At 38.0% G+C, this 21,829-nt stretch overlaps 1 protein-coding gene across 6 annotated transcripts; it reads left to right on the top strand.

The window, feature by feature from the left end:
• The first annotated feature begins 321 nt into the window (after positions 1–321).
• Positions 322–21,490, top strand: LOC128821416 (centrin-3). Of its 6 annotated transcripts, XM_054002426.1 has the most exons (6): positions 357–845; positions 10,554–10,782; positions 13,037–13,172; positions 14,659–14,773; positions 17,279–17,470; positions 21,044–21,490. In XM_054002426.1, exons 1-6 carry the CDS (start codon positions 398–400, stop codon positions 21,085–21,087), a joined length of 1,164 nt encoding a protein of 387 aa, XP_053858401.1. In that variant the 5' UTR covers positions 357–397; the 3' UTR covers positions 21,088–21,490. The 6 variants fall into 6 exon arrangements, 3 of the variants coding, with proteins under 3 accessions (XP_053858402.1, XP_053858401.1, XP_053858403.1); XM_054002428.1 differs by lacking the exons at positions 357–845; positions 10,554–10,782 and adding an exon at positions 10,811–10,931; XR_008441107.1 differs by lacking the exons at positions 13,037–13,172; positions 14,659–14,773; positions 17,279–17,470; positions 21,044–21,490 and adding an exon at positions 2,415–2,913 and having other exon boundaries at positions 322–845; positions 9,264–10,639.
• Positions 21,491–21,829: the final 339 nt, after the last annotated feature.

Raw genomic sequence — 21,829 nt, 5'->3', positions numbered from 1 at the left:
AAAGTACTGAATTTTAAATACTGAGGTTTTATATTTTCTCTCTCTGCCATGTGAGCATACCCCTCTCAGCTGCTCTCCGCTCCTTTCCCGCTCTCTGCCCCTCGCTGGCCCGTCACCCCTAGAGGGTCCCGCCGCTCCCCGCACGGCCGGGGCGCTTCGCCTTTACTGCCCCCTCTGCCGGCGGGTCTCAGTAAGGAAGGTGGCTCAAATACGCGCTCCCGCACGCTACAGCTCAACCCCCCCAGCCTCTCCGGATTCCCCGACTCCTCACCCGGCACCGTCATGCTCCGTCTGCCACTGCCGCAGTGGGCCGGGCCCGCGCCCGCCCCGCCCTCCCCGCCGGTGCCGCCGCCGGGGCGCTGGCGGGGGGGGCTCGCGGGTCCGCAGCGCCGGCCGGATGATGTCGGCGCTGGAGTGGTTCGCGCACAAGCCCCTGGGCGGCGGTATCTTTTGGATCCAGGAACGCTTTTACGAGTCGGGCAACCGGGCCAACATCTGGCTGGTGCGGGGCTCGCAGCGAGACGTAGTGATCGACGCGGGGCTGGGGCTACGCAGCCTGCCTGACTACCTGCGTGACGCCGGGCTGCTGGCGCCGGCTGAGGGCGCCGGGCCGCGGCCGCTGCTGGCCGTGGCCACCCACGTCCACTTCGACCACTCGGGCGGGCTGCAGCACTTCGACGAGGTGGCGGTGCACAGCGCCGAGGCGGCGGCGTTACTCCAAGGCGACAACTACGAAGCCGTGACGTGGCTGTCGGACCGGGAGGTGGCGAGACCGCCGCGGCCTGGCTGGAGCGCACGGCAGTTCCGCGTCCCGCCCGTCCGGCCCAGTCGCCTGCTGCACGAGGGTAAGTGGGCGGCCTCGCTGCGCCGAGGGGTGCGGGGGCACAGTGCTCTGGGTATCATGGAGCAGCTTCTTTGCCGGTGAGCGCCTCTTGGTTTACCCAGCTCGTTGTATAAAATAATTAAATTGATTAATTTTGTCACTCCTGCGAACCTAAAAGCTACCCGCAGTCAGCATGGGACCAAAAGGCACATAGTGGGTTAAACCGTTTCTACCAGTTCTGAAAGTTTTGGCGGCCGGGGTTTTTTCCATCTAGAATGAGAATCACTCAGCAATGTTTTAGGTGACTAATTGAGTATCCCAGGTTTATCCTTAGGGTTCAAACGGTATGTCAGCAGGTCATGTTCTGGCATTTGGTGACCTTTATTGTTTATAAGCTGTCAAAACATGGAAAGTGTAGTTAACAGAACAATTCCTGAAATATGTACTGAGAATACAGTTTTTGTTTTACAGAATTTGTGTGAATTTTACATAAATACATTTACTGAATTTTACCTGATTTACGTAAAATGTAAAAAATCACTTGTTACTGATGTAGCATTTACAGACGTGGCTTGTTGCAGATAAAAAAGATCATTTAGTCTCTAATGGGAGACAGTGACTAGGGTTTTTGGTAACAAAACACCTAAACTGTACAGTACTGTTCAGCAGATGTTAAAAGGTGGGTGTCAGACAGGTGACACCTTAGGCACAGTGCTTACTCTCTTCTTGGCTTTATTAGACCATCCCACATAGGTGCTGGAAAAGCAGAACTGAACTTCCTGAAGGCTTCAATAAAGATTGGATGACATTTAACTATACTAATAGTTAAATAACTATAGTGATATTTAGCTATTGTAAATCAAGAGAAGTTTTAAGTTGTTTTTTTTTCCTCAAAAAGTAGGGAGTGTGGATTATTTAAAAAAATACTTTTATAAAAGAGCAAGTACACTGGCTGCTAGAGTAGCATCAGAGTTTCTAAGATGTTAACTGAGGCATGAGACACAAGTATCAGTTCAGTGCCTGGTACAATTAAAAGGCATTAATATTTAAATTGTCAAAAAAATGACCTAATGGTAAGAAAGTTCTATTTTTATGTCTTAATGAATGAGATGAAGAAAGTGTGTGGAGGCCTGTCTTGGTTATCCTCCAGCAATTTATGTTTTAGCCTTTTGCCTTTTAGGAGTAACAGCAATGCAATTCTAGAGGAATTCAAAGGGTAAAATTATAATAAATTGTGAAATAAATTCTTTGCAAACTGTCAAAGGAGAACCAGCTTATATGTGTTCTATTTGTGTCCCATTTTATTTTCTCTACTGCATTGCTTTTCACATTGTGCAATTTATTAGAATGTGAATATATTCCATTAATACAACCCAAGCCTGTGTTAACTGTTAGTGTAATTGGAAGATACCTTTTTGCTAAGCTTATATTTCAGACACCTCTTTAGCACTCACAAAAAAAATAAATGCCCCACTCCCATTGTTGTGATATGTAGTATGTATAAACTCTGCATATGAGTAGGTAGTTCTCTTTATGTCATTTAAGAAACGTAGCAAATGCATACAATTTCCTGTAACAAATCTGTTTGCAGGGGATGTGATCAACCTTGGAGATCGACAGCTCACTGTCATGCACATGCCTGGTCATTCACGAGGCAGTATTTGCTTACATGACAAGGACCAGAAGATTTTGTTCAGTGGAGATGTGGTGTATGATGGATCTATGATCGATTGGCTTCCTTACAGCAGAGTCAGTGACTACATTGCAAGCTGCCAGCGCCTGATGGAGTTAGTAGACAGAGGTCTTGTGGCAAAGGTACTACCTGGGCACTTTAACATATTTGGAGCAGAAAGGCTGTATTGGTTAGCTTCCAACTACATTTCCCAAGCTGGAATTTGTCACAAGATTTCTACCTGTGCTATGAGATCCATTGCAAGCATAGCACTTCATGTTGCAAATTCAAGAATCACTTATCAATGACAGTCAGTTTTGTGTGATCTGTCACGTGCTGTAAAACCAAATGGGTTGTGAAAGCATCAATAACAAGCAGAAGCAGTATGTGTTAGCAAAAAGATGGCCAGTTGATACAGGTGAGCTTAAAAAATTCTCTGTTTTTTCCTACTTTATGCATATTTTTGTAAAAACTCTGTAAACTAGTAGCTTTAGCCAAAGCTATAGTTTTTCTTTCTACTTTTTCAGAGCATGTTCTTACATGTATTGCAACTGAAATATATTGTTTTATTTTTGTTACAACTCTGGCAGATGGATATATATGAAAATGAGAGGTTTTACATTCATGCCTGAAACCTTGTTGATATAGTACTAGACTTGTGATTATTCATCACCTCCTGTTCAGGTTTTGACATAACAGAGCTCTTGCTAAGACCTAGTGTGTGCTAGGAGCAGTGCCGTTAGGTCACAGCAGGAGCAACATCTGCAGGACTCAGTGAGCAGAACAAGATAATTCTGCAGCCATTGCCACCTGTTGGCATGGTATCTGCTGCACCTCTCACCACTTGAAGGTTTATCTTCGCAAAATACTCGTCTGGCAGTTTCTTTGGAATACGTTAACGCATGGAAATTGTAAAGATCAAACTTTGAAGCTGGAAGTCACAGATACATGAGTTTATCACAAAAGCTTTTGGTGCAGGCTGTTGAGGCTTTCATGTTTCCTGGTGGGGTGCAAGGAACCACTGCACCAGTTAGTGAGTGAGGGAGCAGGCAGGAGCACTCTCACTCACCAGGCTAGGGAACTGTTTTGCTTGTAGGCATGTGAGTTAGGAATTAGAGAATTTGTGAACTAGTGAATTGATGTGTTACATTACCCTGTACAAAGTGGATTGAGCTTTTGCTGGGTTTGTCTATTTTTTTCTGATCAGCTTATAAAAGATATTTGGAGAGTTTGTTATTCTGGAAAGCTGAGAGAAAAGCTTTGTTTGTTTATGCTAAAGGATATTTTTATGTGATGGTGTTGTAACTTAGTTGTTAATCGTCTCTGTTAGGGGAGGGGGGAGGGATTGACGCTTTAACGTGACCTTGCCATAGTGAAGGTGCTGCATTAAGCACCCAGTACACTTTTTATCACAAAGTAAATGTAACTCAAATTGTTTATTGTTTGCATCTGAAGTATATGCTGCACATGGCTGTTCTGAAATGTAAAGTGTGTTGCATTGAGTTTGTTCCAAAAAAAAAAGTTGAATATATTGAGAAATGCTAAATAGCATTGTAATTTGCTTATGAAAATTGAATGTGTGATATTTAAAAGCTGCTGAAATGGTTAGAGTTTGTGTAATTATTCTAACAGTTTGTATATATTTAACTTTTTTTAGTGGACACTGTCAGAATTTATTTTTGTACATAGACATATATATGTTCGTAAAAAGACTGCAAATGTTTCTCTCAAATTTTAGTGCAGTTTAACTTTTTTATTTGGCTTTCACTTTATGCAGAAGGTTTTGCCCCCATCATAGCCAGTAGTAAGGGAGCCAGAGGTTTGGGCTCTGTCTAAGGCATGAAGGAGAGGAAGTTGATAGCCTTCTAAATAGATGCAAATTCTCGTGGAAAAAAAGGCCAACCTATTACTAAATTAAAAAAGCATCTCTGTCTAAAAATGATAAAAGCAAGTATCTTATGTAAGGCTTTTTCCCTTTCATAGATGACTGCACTCCTGCCTTTACTGTGAATAGGATTTGTACTGATTGTTGTTGCCTAGTTCTTCTTAGAAGTGCCTATCTCCAAGCTGAAGCAAAACTCTGAGTGGGCAGGCCATGGGCAGAGATGCAGCACTTGAAAGACCTGTTATCAGTCAGTTCACAGTCTCTTTTTTTATTGAGAAATCCATGTACATCAGTGTATGACATGAGGAGTGTTCAGTGGGTAGACATGTCATAAAACCAAGAAGTGTTTATCTTCGCCTCAGCTGGCAGAGGAAGAAATAAAAAAACAGCCTCTGAAGCAGGCTGAAGGTATACATATCTCTAAATCTTACACCAGTTATCCAGAGGATGCCAGGTTACCTGTTACCTGTCACAGGTTAACTGACAGTAATCGAATTCCTGCAAATTAGTTGACAGTGGTGTAACATCAGTAATAATAATTCTTTTTAAACAATGCTTTTGTGAAGACTGTGGGAGCCCTGGTGGTAACCCTGTGCGTTAAAGTAGTCACCAAGAAATCCAAAGCCTGCCAATATGGATGTCAAGTTGCTAAAGTTTTGCAGATGTTCACAAGATCACTTTGAATTAGCATTCTGTGTTATACCACTATCAGTTTGTTTATTTGATCCAATATTAGAATCTCTGTAGCCAGATTTTACTATACTGTAAAGCCTGAGCTTTTACGAGAGGACTCACAGGCAACATCAATTCAAAAGGAAAGAATAACCTCCATCCTCCATCATTTGTGTTCAAATCTGTGCTTAATATCTCTATCAGCTAAGATCCTAAATAGCCAGATCACTGTCCAAATGCCCTATTAAGCTACACTTAAGTCCACTGAAGTACGTAACCAAAACTTTGACTTTTTTACTTTACCAAAATCTAGGGGATAATTTCCTAGCTCAGAAATGAACTTTACATGCACATAACCCAAAGTGGAGTTTGTTAGTAAACTGCTGCTATAATCCAAATGAAAGTAGTTTTTTGAGGGTCATGAAATAGTTTTTTGTATTATAAGAAATTTCCTACTAGATAACCAATATTTAAATGATCTTAAGTTAAAAGAAAGGTTTCTGATTATTTTTGTTAAGACTTACCAAATTTTAAATCATAAGAATTTGACAGTGGTCCTTTAACACTACTTGGATTAAATATTTTAAAAATACATTTTAAGTTTAAATACTGTGTCATGTGAGCATTTAGAACTGTGTTGATTTCTTTGTAACATCTAAATATAGGTTAATGCAGTTTTCAGTAGGCTGGGGAGTTGACATAAAAATCAGATGGGAAGTTTTGTTCTGTAATCTGTCAAGGTTGTTATGTTAAACAACAGTTTGCACATAATGAATTTTTTTCATGTACTATCATAATAAAATATTATAATCCTATGCAGTTAAGTAATAATTTCTAGGTATATCTCAACATAAGCACTTTTCATTCTAGATGGAGTAGATTTACAAGTTGCTAGCAGAATTATTTATGCTTCTGAGAAAGAAACTGTATTAAAAATGTTTACATACTGTACATGCACTTTGCCTTGTAAGAGCAGACATCTGTAGCCAAAGAAAAACAAAATAATGCAGCTCTGTTAAGGAGAGTGTGAGGGATATAAAGGTGGAGGAAAAGGAGGATTTATTAATATTTAATGTTAAAATCTAGGTCTCAACACTTGGTCCAAGTTCCTATTTATGCATATGTAACTTAAATCAGTAAGCACTACCTCTTGGGTCTAAAAATTCAACCATGTATTATCCAAAATACTGCTACTCCATCTAAACTCCTTTCACTTTTTAATTGAATTAGGAAGTATAAAAATGATCGAGAAGCAATGAAAAAAAAATCATTACATTCTATTTTAAATTTATTTGACGTTAACTATTACACAAGGGAGCTGCTAGCCAAAACATTTTAGCTGTATTGCACCAGGTTTTCAGGGTCGTCAGAAAGCCGTTCCGATGTGTATCAGTAGTCCAGGCGCTCTAGAATGCTGCGAAGTCACTTTACTAGCTTATGCATCAGCCGTGCGTTGCTTGGCATAGTGGAATCCTACCCCAAAGCCTGTTACTGCTCATGAAGGGTCCGTAGGGGATGCCCCTTCCTGTGCAGTGTCTGCAGGGTGGCAGTGTCCTCTCACTGTCCTGCCCACTGACCATGCAAACGCTGCGCTGGTGGCCACAAGCCAGGCGGGGCTACATTTACCATGAAAATAACAGAATCAAATATCAAACTAGAAACCAGTGGCGTTATAAGCCTGCTCCTTGCTTTTACTATGCTACCCAAAGTAGTTAGGTTACTCCTGACTACTCAGATTTTATTGGACATGCTAATCTCGCAATAATTTAAAAATTATTGGTTAAAAAATTATTTTAGAGCTAACTGTGCATTTTCCCAGACATGCCCAACAGAGTCCTGGGGAGGCAATGAGGCATTCAACAGAAATAAAATTAGGAAAACAAACAAACAAACAAGCAGAAAGAGCCCTGACATGGAAAAAGACACAAAAGCTTAGGCAACGCTGCTGCGACCCAGATGCACAAAGAAGTGCATTCATAATCATCAAACTGGCAATGATACTTGGTATGTTGTTAATTTGGCTTTATATTTTTACATACGATTTGTTCTAAGAGTGACATGAACAGAACTATTTTGACTTTCACAAAATCTTGCCCAACTTCTCCTTTAAAAATTCAGGATTAATTTGATTACAGTTCTAATATGTGATCTGATTTTGAGCAGTTGGGATGAGGTTTATAGTCCTCAGTTTAGGACAACAGAGTGGTAGGATAGTTTCAAATAGTAATAAAATAAGGACTAGAGAAGAATATACCTTCACTCAAAGGGAAGAGAGACCTGGCAGACAGCCCCACAAATTACTTTTAAAAAGCAATAGATGAGTTTGAAAATTAAGAAAAGCCAGTAACAACATCTTTAAGTATATTTCATTATTAATTATTTTCTTTATTAAGCTGACAATATGTATGTATGGGGAACATGCTAGTGCATTCATAAGAGGTCGTTTTAGGACAGGTTTAACCAACTTTGAAAATGCAAGAATTTACAAGTCACTACTACCACAACCATGTACTTATTTTTAGCTGTTATTATTTGAGCTTGTCTTTTCTCTTTGGAATTCTGTGCATCTCCATTTCACATACAGTATGAGCAGCGCTGCTAACTTAAATCAATTTACAAAGAGTGGCACTTTGGTTTCTGGAGCAACTTTTTAGCTTATAAATTTAGAAGTAGGGACCTGAATGTGGATCTCCAGTTCCCAGAAGCACACCCAGAGTATCAGTATCAGGTATCTCACTCTGCTTGTCACAGAGCAGCCAGGGCATGGGTGCACCATGAGAGAGGACAGCCTGGAAGCAAAGCACAGTCACAACACAGGCAGGGATTATGACCTCCCTGCAGAGTAACTTGACCTGTAAGCAGCCCAGTGACTGCAGACAATGGCAAGGTCATTACTCAAGTTCATGGCCAGGCCACGAAGTCTGGTAAATATGTCAGCAAAAGCAGCACACAATCCAAGACAGGAATAACCCCAGTGCAGCCCAGGCAAGAACCAAGGGCCCCTATGCTGAGACCCAGGATCAGCATGCAGAGGAGGTGAGAATGGGGGCGAAACAGTGCAATTTGGGGCTCTTGGTGCAGCTGGGGGCGCCTCTTGCTATTTTCTCACACTTCACTCACCATTTGGTTAATGCTTCCTTTTCTCTCTGGACAAGTAAATGCATTCTATGAAACACAAAAAAAAAATTAATCTGTGATTATATTTGCACCACAGTACAGGTTGAAGGTCAAACCTGACAGTAATTTATTTGCTACCATCTGTACACAGAGGTCAATTACAAACCTATTGCCTCTGCCTATTAGATCTGTGGACCAAGCATAATATGAATAGACAGCAAAATAGGTTTCATCTCTGCTTGACTTTGTTCAGGAAAAATGTGTCTTGAGCAAGCCAAACTCTACATATTCAACACTGTGTACTCAGTGTAAACCCATTAATAGTTTATTACTGGAAACACAGGTGCAAACCATTTCCAAGACAAGCTGTCAGGACTGAAACGCCTGTAGGAATTTTTCATTGCCTGAGAATTTTCAGTCTGTCAAGCCAGACTGCATAACGTAGTATTAGCAAGGATCTGAATATCATCATGGTCCAGTTAGTGACACTGTACTATGTTGTCAAAGCTAGTTATGAAACAGCCCTTTTTTATGAAGCAAGACACAGTGACAATTACTTTGTCACAGACTAGAGCACTGAGGCAGGACTTTTCACAAATCTTGAGTTTTCTCACCACTGATATGAGCATTTTCTCTACACAGATATGTAATGTTGATTCACTGACTGTTTTGCAAGACACAAAACTATTAGTGTCAATGATAACTAGAACTATACATAGGTCTTAGGTCTATATATATATACACTATATACTATAAGGTCTTCAGTCTCCACACAGTACATACTGCTTTTGTTATGAATGGGGTCCACTATGTCCAATTTGATAAATCACAAGATTGAAATTTAGCAGCAATTTTTAATTGGGGTATAAAATAAAAATAATACAATCAAATATAATAAAGTGGTTACAAATAGTAATTTGGCAATGGTTCGGTTAAAGCATAAGCAAAACCTATCAACTGGGGGACAGGGAGGGCTTCCCACCCTGCTTCCCATGCAAAAGGGGAAATGATCCAAACACAACTTTTATACTGTATGCTAATACATATTCATTAATATTTTCCTGTAAATCTCCTCCCATTTTCAATTCTTGAAGTCTACGTCACTATACTACACAGTGCATCCTCCTGTTATTGATATGGGGTCTCCTGGGCTCTTCGGTGGTCTTCTCGAAGGAAGGCCAAAGGTCTTCCTCACTTGTCCTCTGGATAACCTGACAGGTGGCGCATGCACATTAAGTTTGGCGTTCTATAAGTAAGCACTGTGTTCCAATTAAACCTTATTTATTTCATAGATAAGACCACTATTTTAGACTCCCTTTCTGAAATTGTCCCAGCTTTATTCATATTCAAGATAGGTCCTGCTCTGAGAGTTGTCTTACTCCATCTTTTTGGATGCCAGTTTTGGTTTGGGAATCAGTTCCTGACTTCCTCCATTCCCAAGGCCAAATCCAACTCCTACATCCTGCTTTCCACATGTATTCTTGAAGAAACCCATCTGCTTCATAAAACTAATCACATATACTTTTCCAATTATTTTTCCAAATTATTGATGTAAGTACAACTTATTCAGCACAAATCACATCCATTTATCACATTTTCAATCAAATTTTTAGCAAGGCAAAATCTGTACAAGTGCCGTAAATGCTTTTATAAATGCCATTTCTGCATGCACCTCCACAGCCCACCGCACCTCCAACAGCTGGAGTGAGTCAGTAGTGAGCAGGCTCTGGGGCCACGGGGAGTTCTGACACAGTCACCACACATCCAGGCTACAGCAAGGCCAGTAGAAGCACTGACCACAAAAATCAGATTTATTAGCCAGTGTGCAATAAGCCAATAATTACACACTTGAGGGAGACATGGATTATTTATTTCAGAGTTGCAGAAGCCTGGGTGCTGCATGGTATTCCATGAATCAAGCACACCATCAAAACTCTTTAGTATTTTGTGTATTTATACACATTTTAGCGAACACATCCATTAATGTTCACTGGCTTCAGGTTACATAGTTCTCTTAATTAATTATTACTTTATCTTCTGATCTTAATTATTCTCTTACTTCTCATGCTAATTAGTCCACATGCCCAGTCCTTCTCGAGTCGGTGGACAGCTTGGTAAGTGGTCTGCTGGAACTGGGGCTGATTCAACACAGTTGCTGAGTTGCCTTTATTAATTTCTTCCATATCTTGGGAGTTCTGCCAAATGTTCTTGGGGCCCGTAAATTCTGAATTGTTTGTCTGACATCACTGAAACACGTCGTGCCCTAGACCTTAACACGGAAATTAGGACAAAAGATTTGTCTTTCTAACCCCTGGACATTACTTTAACCTTGTTTAGTAGCGTCTATCTGTTTCAAGGATTAAATCTCCTTTCTTGTTGATTAGGCTTGAAAATCAAGATCAAACATCAAGAAACATCCTTCCTTAGGAAAACTTTCTCGTGTTGCCCGTTTGGCAGCAGAAACGGCTCAGCCGCCGAAGGCGCCATCGGGAGCCATCGCCCGCTCGCAGCGGGGACCGCTCTTTCCGCTTTGAGTGGCAGGAGCTCAGCCAATAGCAGAGCGTCTAGGGCTCGCAGGCGGGAGTTTATCGACCCTCAGCCAATCAGACTTAGGTAATTGGTGGGGGCGTGGCTTGAGCGGCGTCGTTAAGGGCAGGAGCGCGGCGTCACCGGGCTTGGACGTGGACGGGTCGTGTGGAGGGGAGGGGTCGCGTTTGCGGGACCCAGCTGCGCGGCAGCGGCACGATGAGCCTGGCCCTCAGGTCGGTACGGACACGGCGCTTTCCTTGCTTGCCCCGCTCGGGGCCCATAGTGCGGTGGGCCTCCCTCAGGACCGCGCCGCCCCCGTTCGGGAGGTATTGGCGGAACGCGGGGCGCATCAGGCCGTGGCGGGGCCTGGGTCATTCCCGGCCTCCAGCCTGTCACATCTGATTCCTTTGGCGCGGCCGGGTCGGATCAGGCCCGTCTGTCTGCTGGAAGAGGGAAGGGTCCGGCGCGTCTGGCCTTGGGAGGTTTGCTTCTGAGTTGTCTGATGTGCTTTCAAAAGGCCTGTGAATAGGCATAAAGTTAAACTGCTCGGCTTTGTTTTGTTTCTAAATTCTGATTTAGTAGCTATTGCATAAAGGCGCCTGGCTTTTGAATCCCAGTACCTGGCAAATTCTTGTCTTCAAGTGTAATTAATACACTTACATGGCACCTGTTACCCTTAATTTTCAAATCTAAGAACTTCATGCTTATTATGGTTAAAATAGTTACAGAAGTGGTACTGAATTACTTGTATTTGAGTACTGCTTTGTCTTTTGATAAATTATTTTATGCTAAGCACTAAATGAACACTTAAGTACACAGATTTTTCTGCTCTTTCAGAAGAAATCAGTGTTAATCTGCTCTCAGATTTATAAATTGAGTTCTTCATCGTAGCTCACAAAATCTGGGCTCCCTAGATCTGAACTACTGTCTTGGTCCTAATTACGTAGCCATCTCAGAGTTATTTTAGTCCTTCCAAGAGTTGTAGTAATCCAAAGCCTGTGTAAAATCATACTGTCTCAAGTGGTCTGTTAAGAACATCTTACTTTTTGAGGGTATTGTGGTTTGAAGCAGCTCAGCTTCTGCAGCTTGCACTTTTCTTATCTGTATTTGGGTTTTTGCTTCAGTGGTTGTTGAAAGCAAAGTCTAGATAAGTGTTTAATCTTAGTTTTAATTAAAATCAGCAAATTGTTAACAAAGAAGGGCATATTAATAAAGAAGCAGCTTATTAGAGGGGATTTGGAAAGTTAATCTTGCAGTTTTCTGTTCACTGATCAGTAATCTTTATGCATTCTACCCTAGGTAATGCAGCACTCATTCTGCCTCTGGTGCAAAAGGACAAATGAGCATAAAAAGCCTATTCCTGAGAGTATAACATAAACTATGCAGTAATTTATGTTAGGAAAGACTTCTGGAAGTAATCTAGTCCAGCTTCCTGATCACAGCAGTTTCTACATAAAGCTAGCTGAGGATGCTAAGAACATTTCATAGTTAGGTTCAAAAAATTTCTGATGATGGAGACTCATTTCCAGTGGAACTATTCTAGCATGTCACCACATGCATTGGGAAAATGTTTTCCCTTAGATCCAGCTGCAGTTTCTCTTCCAGTTGCAGTTCTTTCCCTTAAATTTTGTAGCTTATTGTCTCTCGTCCTTTTACTATGCTCCTCTGAAAATATAAGCTTATTCCTAGACTAGCCAAAGAAAAATCTTTGAGCAAGATTTGCTGATTTGGAGGGCTTGTCTCTTTCATATATACCAAAACAGAGCAAAAAAAATCTTCAAAACAGTGTGTATGTGTGTGATGTAAAGGATTAAAAAAAAAATCCTGCAAGTACTATTTATCTAAGAATTGTTACAGGTGACAAAGCTGATTTGTAGCACCTAATGCTAGCTTTAGTAGCCAGACTGTGGCCTAGTTTGGCTTCCACTGGTCTATCAGTATCCATATTTATTTTATTTTTTAAGCTACAGTGTAGAAACTAATTGTTTTCATAAGTTGTATAATTTCAACTGCTAATCTAGTTTGAAACCTCAAGAAACCTTTTTATCTGGTAATTTTTCTGTCCTCTTTTTTTTGTTGTTGTTGCTGCTGATTATTAACAAAAATGCCTGTGCTGGTTTATTTTGGGTGGGAGACTGGAGGTGTCATTCAGATTTCACAACAGAATTGTCTATTTCGAATGTTATTTTAAACTGGGAATACAAACTGGGAAAATATTGACTAGGTAAGGTAGTGATTTCTAAAATTATGGTGAGTTTATTATTGGTGGAAAATGTTATGTACAGTGGCATCTTCCTCCTAGAAATTTGTTACACTATGTTTCATTTTCTTTATATAGGAATGAGCTCTCAGTAGATAAAACTAAAAAGAAGAAAAGAAGAGAACTGACTGAGGAACAGAAGCAAGAAATTAAGGATACCTTTGAATTGTTTGATACGGACAAGGATAGAGCGATAAATTACCATCAATTAAAGGTAGAAGTTTCCTTTCATTTAAGCAATTTTATAGCAGATAATGCATCTGTTCCATAGTGAATCCTTAAGATGCTGGCTATATCTTTAAAAACTTCCTTCAAGATGTCTTGCTGGATTAAAGGAGTGAAAAAAAAAAAAAAAAGAAAGAATGGGAAATTTCTATTGGTATAAGAATAAGCTTTTCTTCCCACTTTATATACTTCATGCATAACAGAATTGCTATAGCATTCTAAATAACCCTGGTATAATTGCCAACCAGGGATAAGCATGGACAGATGGAAAAACTGTCCAGGGATAAGCTTGGACAGAGGGAAAAACTCTTGAAAAACTGTTTGATTAGTTTTAAAGACATTGTAAAACTTAAAGCCTGCTGTTGGTTTCAGATGTGTAGGTAAAATATATAAATCAAATTTGTAAAACTGTAGACTACAAGCCAGAGTTTACCAGTATTTATCAAAAGGAAGCCTATGATTTGTAGGAATAAGGTGTGCTTTTTGAGGGAGGCTCAGTAGTTGCCCTTCCAAAAGAAGGATGCTCCTAATGATAGCTATTAGCAGATGGAGTTTAGGATATCTTTCTAAGTAAGGCCTCCCACCTGAAAGTATACAGAGTAGTAAATGGGGTTCACTGAACTCGCCTTAAATCTTTTATGCATTTTTATTCTAATTAAGACATCAAGAACAAAAAGTAGCTTTGGAGAGGCCAGTGTTTCAGTCACATATAGGATGAGATTTTTTTTTTTCAAAGAATGCCTAATCCAGTGTATTTGCTCTACAGTATGGCTCTACCAAGTAATTTGAAGACAGAAAAAAGTCTTATTTTTACTTAATTTGCTGCTGTTTGTGTGTTAGGTAGAACAACTCCCTTCTCTTTATTTCAGAGTTCACTTATTTTATTTTTGCTGGAAGTCACTTTGACTAGGGTTGTGCTGGGAACTCCCGTGGTTATGGTTATGCTTTTTCTGGTTATGGTATGCTTTGAATTCCCAGCTGTCATGATTACTTGAAAACCTCTTTTTAGCTGTCCAATCAAGTATTGTCACCCCGAAGCTTATACTGTGAAAGAGCAGAAATACATAAAGAAAAAAATTACTTATCCCCGTCTCTACAAAATCAGCATATAGCATCAATTTTTGAATAACTACTTCAGTGGTTTTCCATGTGTGGTTAGCCTGTATTCATCAGTTTGGAGTAAGTTAGGTTGCTGTGTGCTGAACAATTGCCTTCTAAGGTGAAATGGGAAACTAAATGTGAACTTGTGCACTAATGGAAAAGTACAATATAGGTTGGCTTCTGTGTCTGACTAGAAAAGCAGTTAGTATCCCAAGCTCTTTCCCTTTTATTTATTTTATTTATTATTGTAACTAGACCACTGATATGCTCTTTCTCTCTTGGACAATAAGGTAATCACTGAAATTAAAAGGAAAATCTGTTTAGTATTTATTTTGATCCTTATCTATGATTGCACTTCCGTTTTATTCCAAAAGGTGGCAATGAGAGCCTTGGGTTTTGATGTGAAAAAGGCTGATGTCCTGAAAATACTTAAAGATTATGATCGAGAATCAACAGGCAAGATCACCTTTGAAGATTTTAATGAAGTTGGTATGTGTTTGATTGTGTTTCTACCTCTAGAGATATTTAGCCTTTAATAGTGAGTACAATTTCAAAGTCGTACTTTGTGGACTTCTTCAACTATTTAAGAAATAGAAGTGGGAGATTTCATTTCATATTTTGCTTAATATAGGTCAGTAGTAAAGGAAGATAAATATTTGTTTTCTGATTTTTTAATTTGATATGTAGAGATGAATGATAGCTACAGTATAAAAGGAAGTAGGGTATAGAAATCTCTTCAAGCTTACATAGAGGAATAAATGCTAGTATAAAGTGTAGATGTTCTTGTCTTGTTCATGGATCTCTGTAAGATTCTTCTTCCTGCTGTGGAAAAGGTATTTGGCATTGAATTTCATGGGAAGGAGTGCATACACAGACAACCAGACTACAGACTTCATGTATTAAAAAGATTAGAGAAGTTGAAGTAGATTTTAAATATTGTACTACAAGAATTTTCAACTGTTGATAGAGCTAGTAGGACTAGTTGTGTCTTTTGTCTGAAATTTGTGTATTGTGAAATTTTAAGTACTTAGAGTTTGTAGTGATATGCAGAATTTTTAGACTTGATGTTTCTTTGAAGATTTCAGGGGATTTTTGTTGCACATAATTTATGCTTTTGCTTACACTTTATGTTTACCAAAAAGTATTCTGTGTGGGTTTACGTTTCTAGCTTATTATGTCTGTTATAGTTCATTTTGCTCATGATAGTCCCTTTTTTTCAAGGTATTGTAATTCTATAGATTTTATGGAACAAAACACCCAAACCCCCAGTACTTGCTCTTGGCTACAATTAGCAATCATCTTAATGTATCAAAACAATTAGTGATTGAAATGTGGCAACATTTAATTGTTTTACAGATTAGTACTGGAAAATATGTCTTGTTAATGACAGGTAATATTTTTGTAGTTATATTCCAAGTTGGAGAACATTATTTTTAGTTCTTTTCTGATTTATAAAGCCTATTTGGAAGTATTAGAAAGAAAATGAGTGTATTGATTTCATAGTAATACTAGTCTTAAAATTACATATTACATTATGTATTATATTATGTAGTATTATATAAAATGAATATACTGTGCAATTACTTTTTCAATTCCTGATCTCTAGTCCTGTTCATTGTTTTCTTGTTTTGTCCTGGCTATCAATATCGACAGTCATTACATGCTGCAAGAAGCCAGGAAATTCTTGTAGAAAGCACAGTATTTACTTGGAAGGGTATTGAACCTGTTGGAAAACTTGAGTTGAAGTAGCATACAGCTGTGGTGCCATATGACCTTGACACAGAATTAAGTATGATACCACTTCTAACAGAAAGACTGGGGAGTTAGATAAAATAGGTTACTGAGACATTAACTGTGAAGAGCTGCTGAATATGGGTAAGCAATTCTTGAGCTATCAATTTCTCTTAATTTAATGTTCAGTTTAAATATATAAAGATGCAATTATATTTTGTCTTCTATAGTTTTGTATTTAGAGACATTTTATTATTTTTCAGTTGTCTTTTTTGCCACTCATGCAGCACTGTTTTTGTTTTAAAAGAAAATACTTAAATTTAGGGTAAATCTGCAGGTATATAAACTTGATTGCTGTAGTTGGCTTATATGAGCATGGAAAATTCTTTCCTCTCAAATTAGCTAAGCCAGAGCAGACTTCCATCTGCAGTTAGTAGCAGATAGTAAGTGGTTCTTTCTGTGCAAACAGTGTTGATGTGATTTTAATAGCTTGATAATCCAAGACTAGCCCTGTAATATAAGACTAGTGGGTACAAAGATGAGGAGATACATTATTCTTGGTTTCATGAGGCAAGTTTGTATTTTCTGTTGTGGAAACTGACAAATGGTTGTCTTGAAAAGAATAATAAAGGCTGAAGGGTCCTTTCAGAATAAACATATTGTAATTCATAGCAACATCCTGCTGTAATTCATAGCAGCATCCTTTTCATAACCCCATGCTTAGTCTTTTTTGTTTTCAGGTTTGGGGGCTGGGAGTGGTCAGTTGGTTGGTTATGGGGGATTTTGGGTTAGTGTGGTTTTATTTAAAAGAGAGGTTCTGTGTGGATCTTTTTCTTCACTTAACTGTTTCAGTGTTCTCCCCAGCTCAAAATTTGATCCTGATGAAAACATGTAGAGTAAAAAAAATTCACACCTTCATCTAAAAGAGCTGAGGGTGTTTTTTCTGAAAACTTGGAATTTTGAAAGAGAGACATCTTGTGTATACTTTAAATTCCTGTTGGAAAATGTGTGGGAAGTGTGACTGTGGCTGAACTGCCGTGCAGCTTTCTAGTACAACAGTTATGTCCCAAAGAGCAACTCGGCTTGGGAAAACAGAGGTGAGAAAGAGAGGTCAGACAACAGCCAAACAAATACGTACATTGAATTCTACAGAAATATAAGAATGGGTGAAATCAGACATGTGTTCTTCATATTGTCTTAGTTTGCAAAGGTCATTCTGAGTTTAACTTTCTGAATTTTGTAACTTAAGTATCCTTTTTGCAGTTACAGATTGGATACTGGACAGAGACCCACTAGAAGAAATACTCAAGGCATTCAAATTGTTTGATGATGATGACTCTGGTAAAATAAGTCTGAGAAACCTGCGCCGGGTTGCTAGAGAATTGGGTGAAAATATGTCTGATGAAGAACTGCGGGGTATGATTGAAGAATTTGATAAGGATGGAGATGGAGAAAGTATGTGTTGGCAAATATAACACCATATCATCTTGTTCTTAATTTTGTTCCCTTTTTAGGTGTTATTTTGTTGTGAAAATGTCCTCTTTCATTTCATTCTAGATTACTTTCATCTCAAGCATAATTTAGCTTATAAATAATTCAGACAATTGCTTTTGACAGCTACTAATCCTGGAGTCTTAAAAATTGAGTTGATTCACTACCATCTCTTATTCAACCAATGTCTATTAAAAGATGGGTGAAAGTGTAGCTGAAGGTAGAAGTAAGAGAGATTCTGTGTACCTACATTATATTTTTATTTCCTTATTAATCAGTAAAAGCAATAAAGTGCTGAGAGACAGTCTTTTGATCATTTATTCAATGTATCTTAAGTGGCGATGTGTCATTGTTGTGATTTCAGTTTTGGATATGGAGCATTAAGCTAATAAATCATGCTGGAAGTAGCCTGGGTCTATGTAGGATCAGCTTGCATGGCTCTTTAACATACTTCTGAGCCTTGGAGTGCTCAAAAGCATAGTGTGAAAAATGGGTCTGCAACTGACAAGGTCCATACAGAGTAGGCTGCAGAAGTTATTTACTAGGTAGATAAAGTATGAATTAGCAAATGAAGTTTGATACTATGCTTGTTAAATCTTTGTGAACACTGAAACTTTTTTTTCATTATCTTCAAAACAACCTTAATTTTACATCAGAAACCTTAATAGGTGAATTTCAAGGATCACTCACTTAAGACCTTGCACCTAAAGACTGTATCAGTCCATTGAACACCATTCTTACAGGGTGGTGACTCAGGAGATTTCACTAGCAGGTCATCAATTTTTCCTGTGACAATGATATTTATGCTTTGGACTCAAAACTCACACATATTAGTGGAAAAATTGTGTTGTCAGCCTTTTGACAGATAGCTTTTATGCTATTCAACGTAGGTGTTATTTTTTGGAAGTCATAGCTGTAGAGGTGAGTGAAATTAGAATTCTTTGTGCAAATATGTTTTTTCATGTGTTGATCTCTTGGAGCTGCCAAATTATCTCTTTTTTTTTTTTCCTCAGAATTTCTCAGAATTGTGGATTAATGTTCTTTTGTCACATTGCTATTTGGGTACTACATATGGGACATACACCATTAGCTCCTTTCAGGAGGGTTATTGAGTTATTATTTTGTGTCACTGCTACATTTTTTTAAATCAGATTGATCAGCTAAGACTAAGTGGCTCAGTTTCCTCTTATTCAGTCATCCATTCATTGTCTTTGTTAGAGCAATCAAGCAGAAGATTGAATATGGAAGAATGACAGCATAATGTTTGTGTATGGTGCTGTTTATCTTTAATGTTCTCTGTGTTTTTTGTTCTTTAAAGAAAATAGGCTGTTCCTAGCTTTTTAAGATTCATTCTGAGAAAGTTAATTATGCTGTGAATCACCATTTCATTTGTCTTCAAACACCTGGGTCATGTGGCAAAATCATGCTGTCATCTAACTCTCCTTTTCCTGCGCTGAAAAAAACGTTTGAAACTGTTAATTGTTAGCATTTTTTATTGATATATCAAATACAGATAGAAGCACTTTTGGTTTAAACCCTGTATTACATTTGAGAGATTGTTTTGCTCACAGTGAAATAAGGTATCTTGTATGGTACTCAGGTTACATGAGTTGCTTATGTTCCCAGCAAAACCACTGAGCTGTACTGGTAGAGTGCAGTACTACACAGATTTCTGTAAAAGTATATTTGACATATTTTTGTCTCCCTTAGATATCTAAGTAATCTTACTTTAGTATTCTTGGGTTTAATAATTACTTCTGGTTTTGAGCACAACTAACATGCGATTTTGATAATCTTGTAGATGAAACTGTAGGAAACACTGTCCAGTCTTGTGTCTTGGATTTTTGGCACAGAATTAAGACAAGTACCCAAACCCACCACTGAAAAAATACACACCTTTAACGCTCAAGATTCTAAGTCAATGTTCTTTTTCTATTAGCTGTGATTCTAGTTTGTTCTTTTATGATTACTTATGTCATGGAGTTGAGGGAAATCTGATGCCATGAAAAACGGTGTCTCTGCTTTCATGGTGCTTAACTTGTGAACAGATCCTACATCTGAAGGGGACTAACTGGGAGTACTTGGGTTACTGGGAATTGTAACTACACTGCTTTTTGAAGTTTCTTTGAATGTTCCAAAATTTGTTTGTCAGTATAGTGTTGTATTTCCACTTTGCAGCATGATTTCAAGGATGTTGTAAACCAGAGAATGTTTTTGAGACGATGTTTGAATTTGTGCTCTTACTATGTTGTTACTGTGATAAAGCTGTAAAAATGTTTTTAAAGTCATACAGTGATGGTCTTTTTGTGTGTTAGAACTAGATGTAGCTGTGTGATGGACTGGTATTTCAGAGCATAGTGCCCTGAGCTAGACTAAATATACTTGTTTCCTATTTTTTACATGCATCACAGCAGGACATATTTAGATTTTTTGACATTTTTATTCTTTAACATAAGTAAATTTATTTTAATTTTCTTCTAGCTGTGAATGTAGTTCCTTCTGCAGTGCTTTGTTTAGGAACAGCTTGGGCATGTTGGCTGGGATGAATAATTGTCAGGGCTTTATATGTGTCTTGTCTTTTCAATACCACCATCTTGCTCTAATCATTCCCCAGTACAGTAATTAGTTGCAGAGTGAACATGTTCACCGGTTAACTCTTTTACAGGAGCTATGTTTTAATGTATGAGAAAGATCAGTACCTCAGGTATAACTGCAGCAAAATAATTAATGAGTGTGAATTAATGTATTATTATGACTTAATTTCTTCAAGTGCATTTGTGTAAAAATGCAGTTTTATTTTGTAAAAATAAAAGCACATAACAAAATAAAATAAGAAAAATTACATAATTTCTCTTAATTATGAATGAAGAAAGTTCAGATGGGGAAAGGCTTATCAAATGTCCATTTTAAATCTAACTAATTTATGGAATAATTGCTAAATTATCTTAAAATTTGTTTTGTATTTGGCAAGTGTTACAGAATGGGGAGATAGGAATAGCATTGTTCAATCTGTGGTGGTAAATTGGGTGTAAATGTTTTGACTTATGCTTTTAAGAATAAAACTGAATTTAGTCATAACTAACTGAGGTATTGCTGCTTGAGAAGTACTTACTTAATAAAATTTAAATACCATTCTTGACATTTTTATAGACCTTTAAAATAATACTATTTTGCATAGCCATCTTACATGTTTCCCAGGGATTTTTTTTTCTATCATATTTCACTTTTTTTTTTAGAATGTTTCTACTTTTATATAATTAGAAATAATATAAGTGATTATAAGTGAGCTAGATTCTGGGTTTAGTATTCCACATAATGAAGCTTGCATTCTGACTTCATGTTACATGAAAAAACCTGTGCAAAACCCTTGTTCTAGAAGCAAATTTATAAACACTTACAGTAATGGATCAGATGCAACAAATACTAACAGAGAAGCCTTTAAGTAAAGCACAGATATGCATTATTTCATTTTATGGTTTATTGTTGTTTGCAGTTTGTCTAATGATTTTCTTTTTTTTTTCCTTTTTTTTTTTGCAGTCAATCAAGAAGAATTTATTGCTATAATGACTGGAGATATTTAGCATTAGAAGAAAAGAAATTAACTGACCACAAAAGGGAGGAATTGTTGGCAACTTCCATTACAATGTTTTGTACTTTCATTTATTTTGGTAGCTGGAGTGGTGTGGAAAGTTAGTTGTTACAAGACCAAAACAAAAAACGGGTTACATGCACTGATAATTCAGTACTTTGTATCATTAAATATTATCACTAGGATAATTGATGTAATATTTTAGAACAAGTAAGTAATGCTGAATTTCAGAATGTTTGAGTAACTTTGTAAAATAGCCTTGTCTCAGATTTCTAAATTGTATCATATAAGAACCTTTTGAGGTTTGTGACTTTGTGTTAGCATTAGTTGTGACCTTAGTTTTGATACATGAGGTTTGAAAAACTTCTGTTTTAATAAAACATTCTTCACTACTACTTGAATGTGTTATTATTGTAGTTCAGTCTGAAGTGAACTAGAAGGGACAATGAATCAGAGAAAAGGGTTTTTTTTCTTTTTTCATTTATAAGCTTTTACTTCTGCTCTTTTAGATGAACTACAACATTAAATGGGCAAGCATATGCATCTTCAAAGATGCCATTTATTAACTCTATTACCCCTTTATATGATGACAAGTGACATGCAACTATGCATAATTTCAAAACATGCTTAAATCACTCAGATGTCCACTAGCAATTCTCTCTCCAGTATCCACTGTTCTGATAGTTGTGGAGACAATGACAGTTGCTAAATTCCTGCAAGCCAAGTAGTATGCT

This window comes from Vidua macroura, chromosome Z (assembly GCF_024509145.1).
Source record: "Vidua macroura isolate BioBank_ID:100142 chromosome Z, ASM2450914v1, whole genome shotgun sequence".
Classification (NCBI taxonomy): Eukaryota; Metazoa; Chordata; class Aves; order Passeriformes; family Viduidae; genus Vidua; species Vidua macroura.
This window is presented reverse-complemented; position numbering and strand designations above follow the sequence as displayed.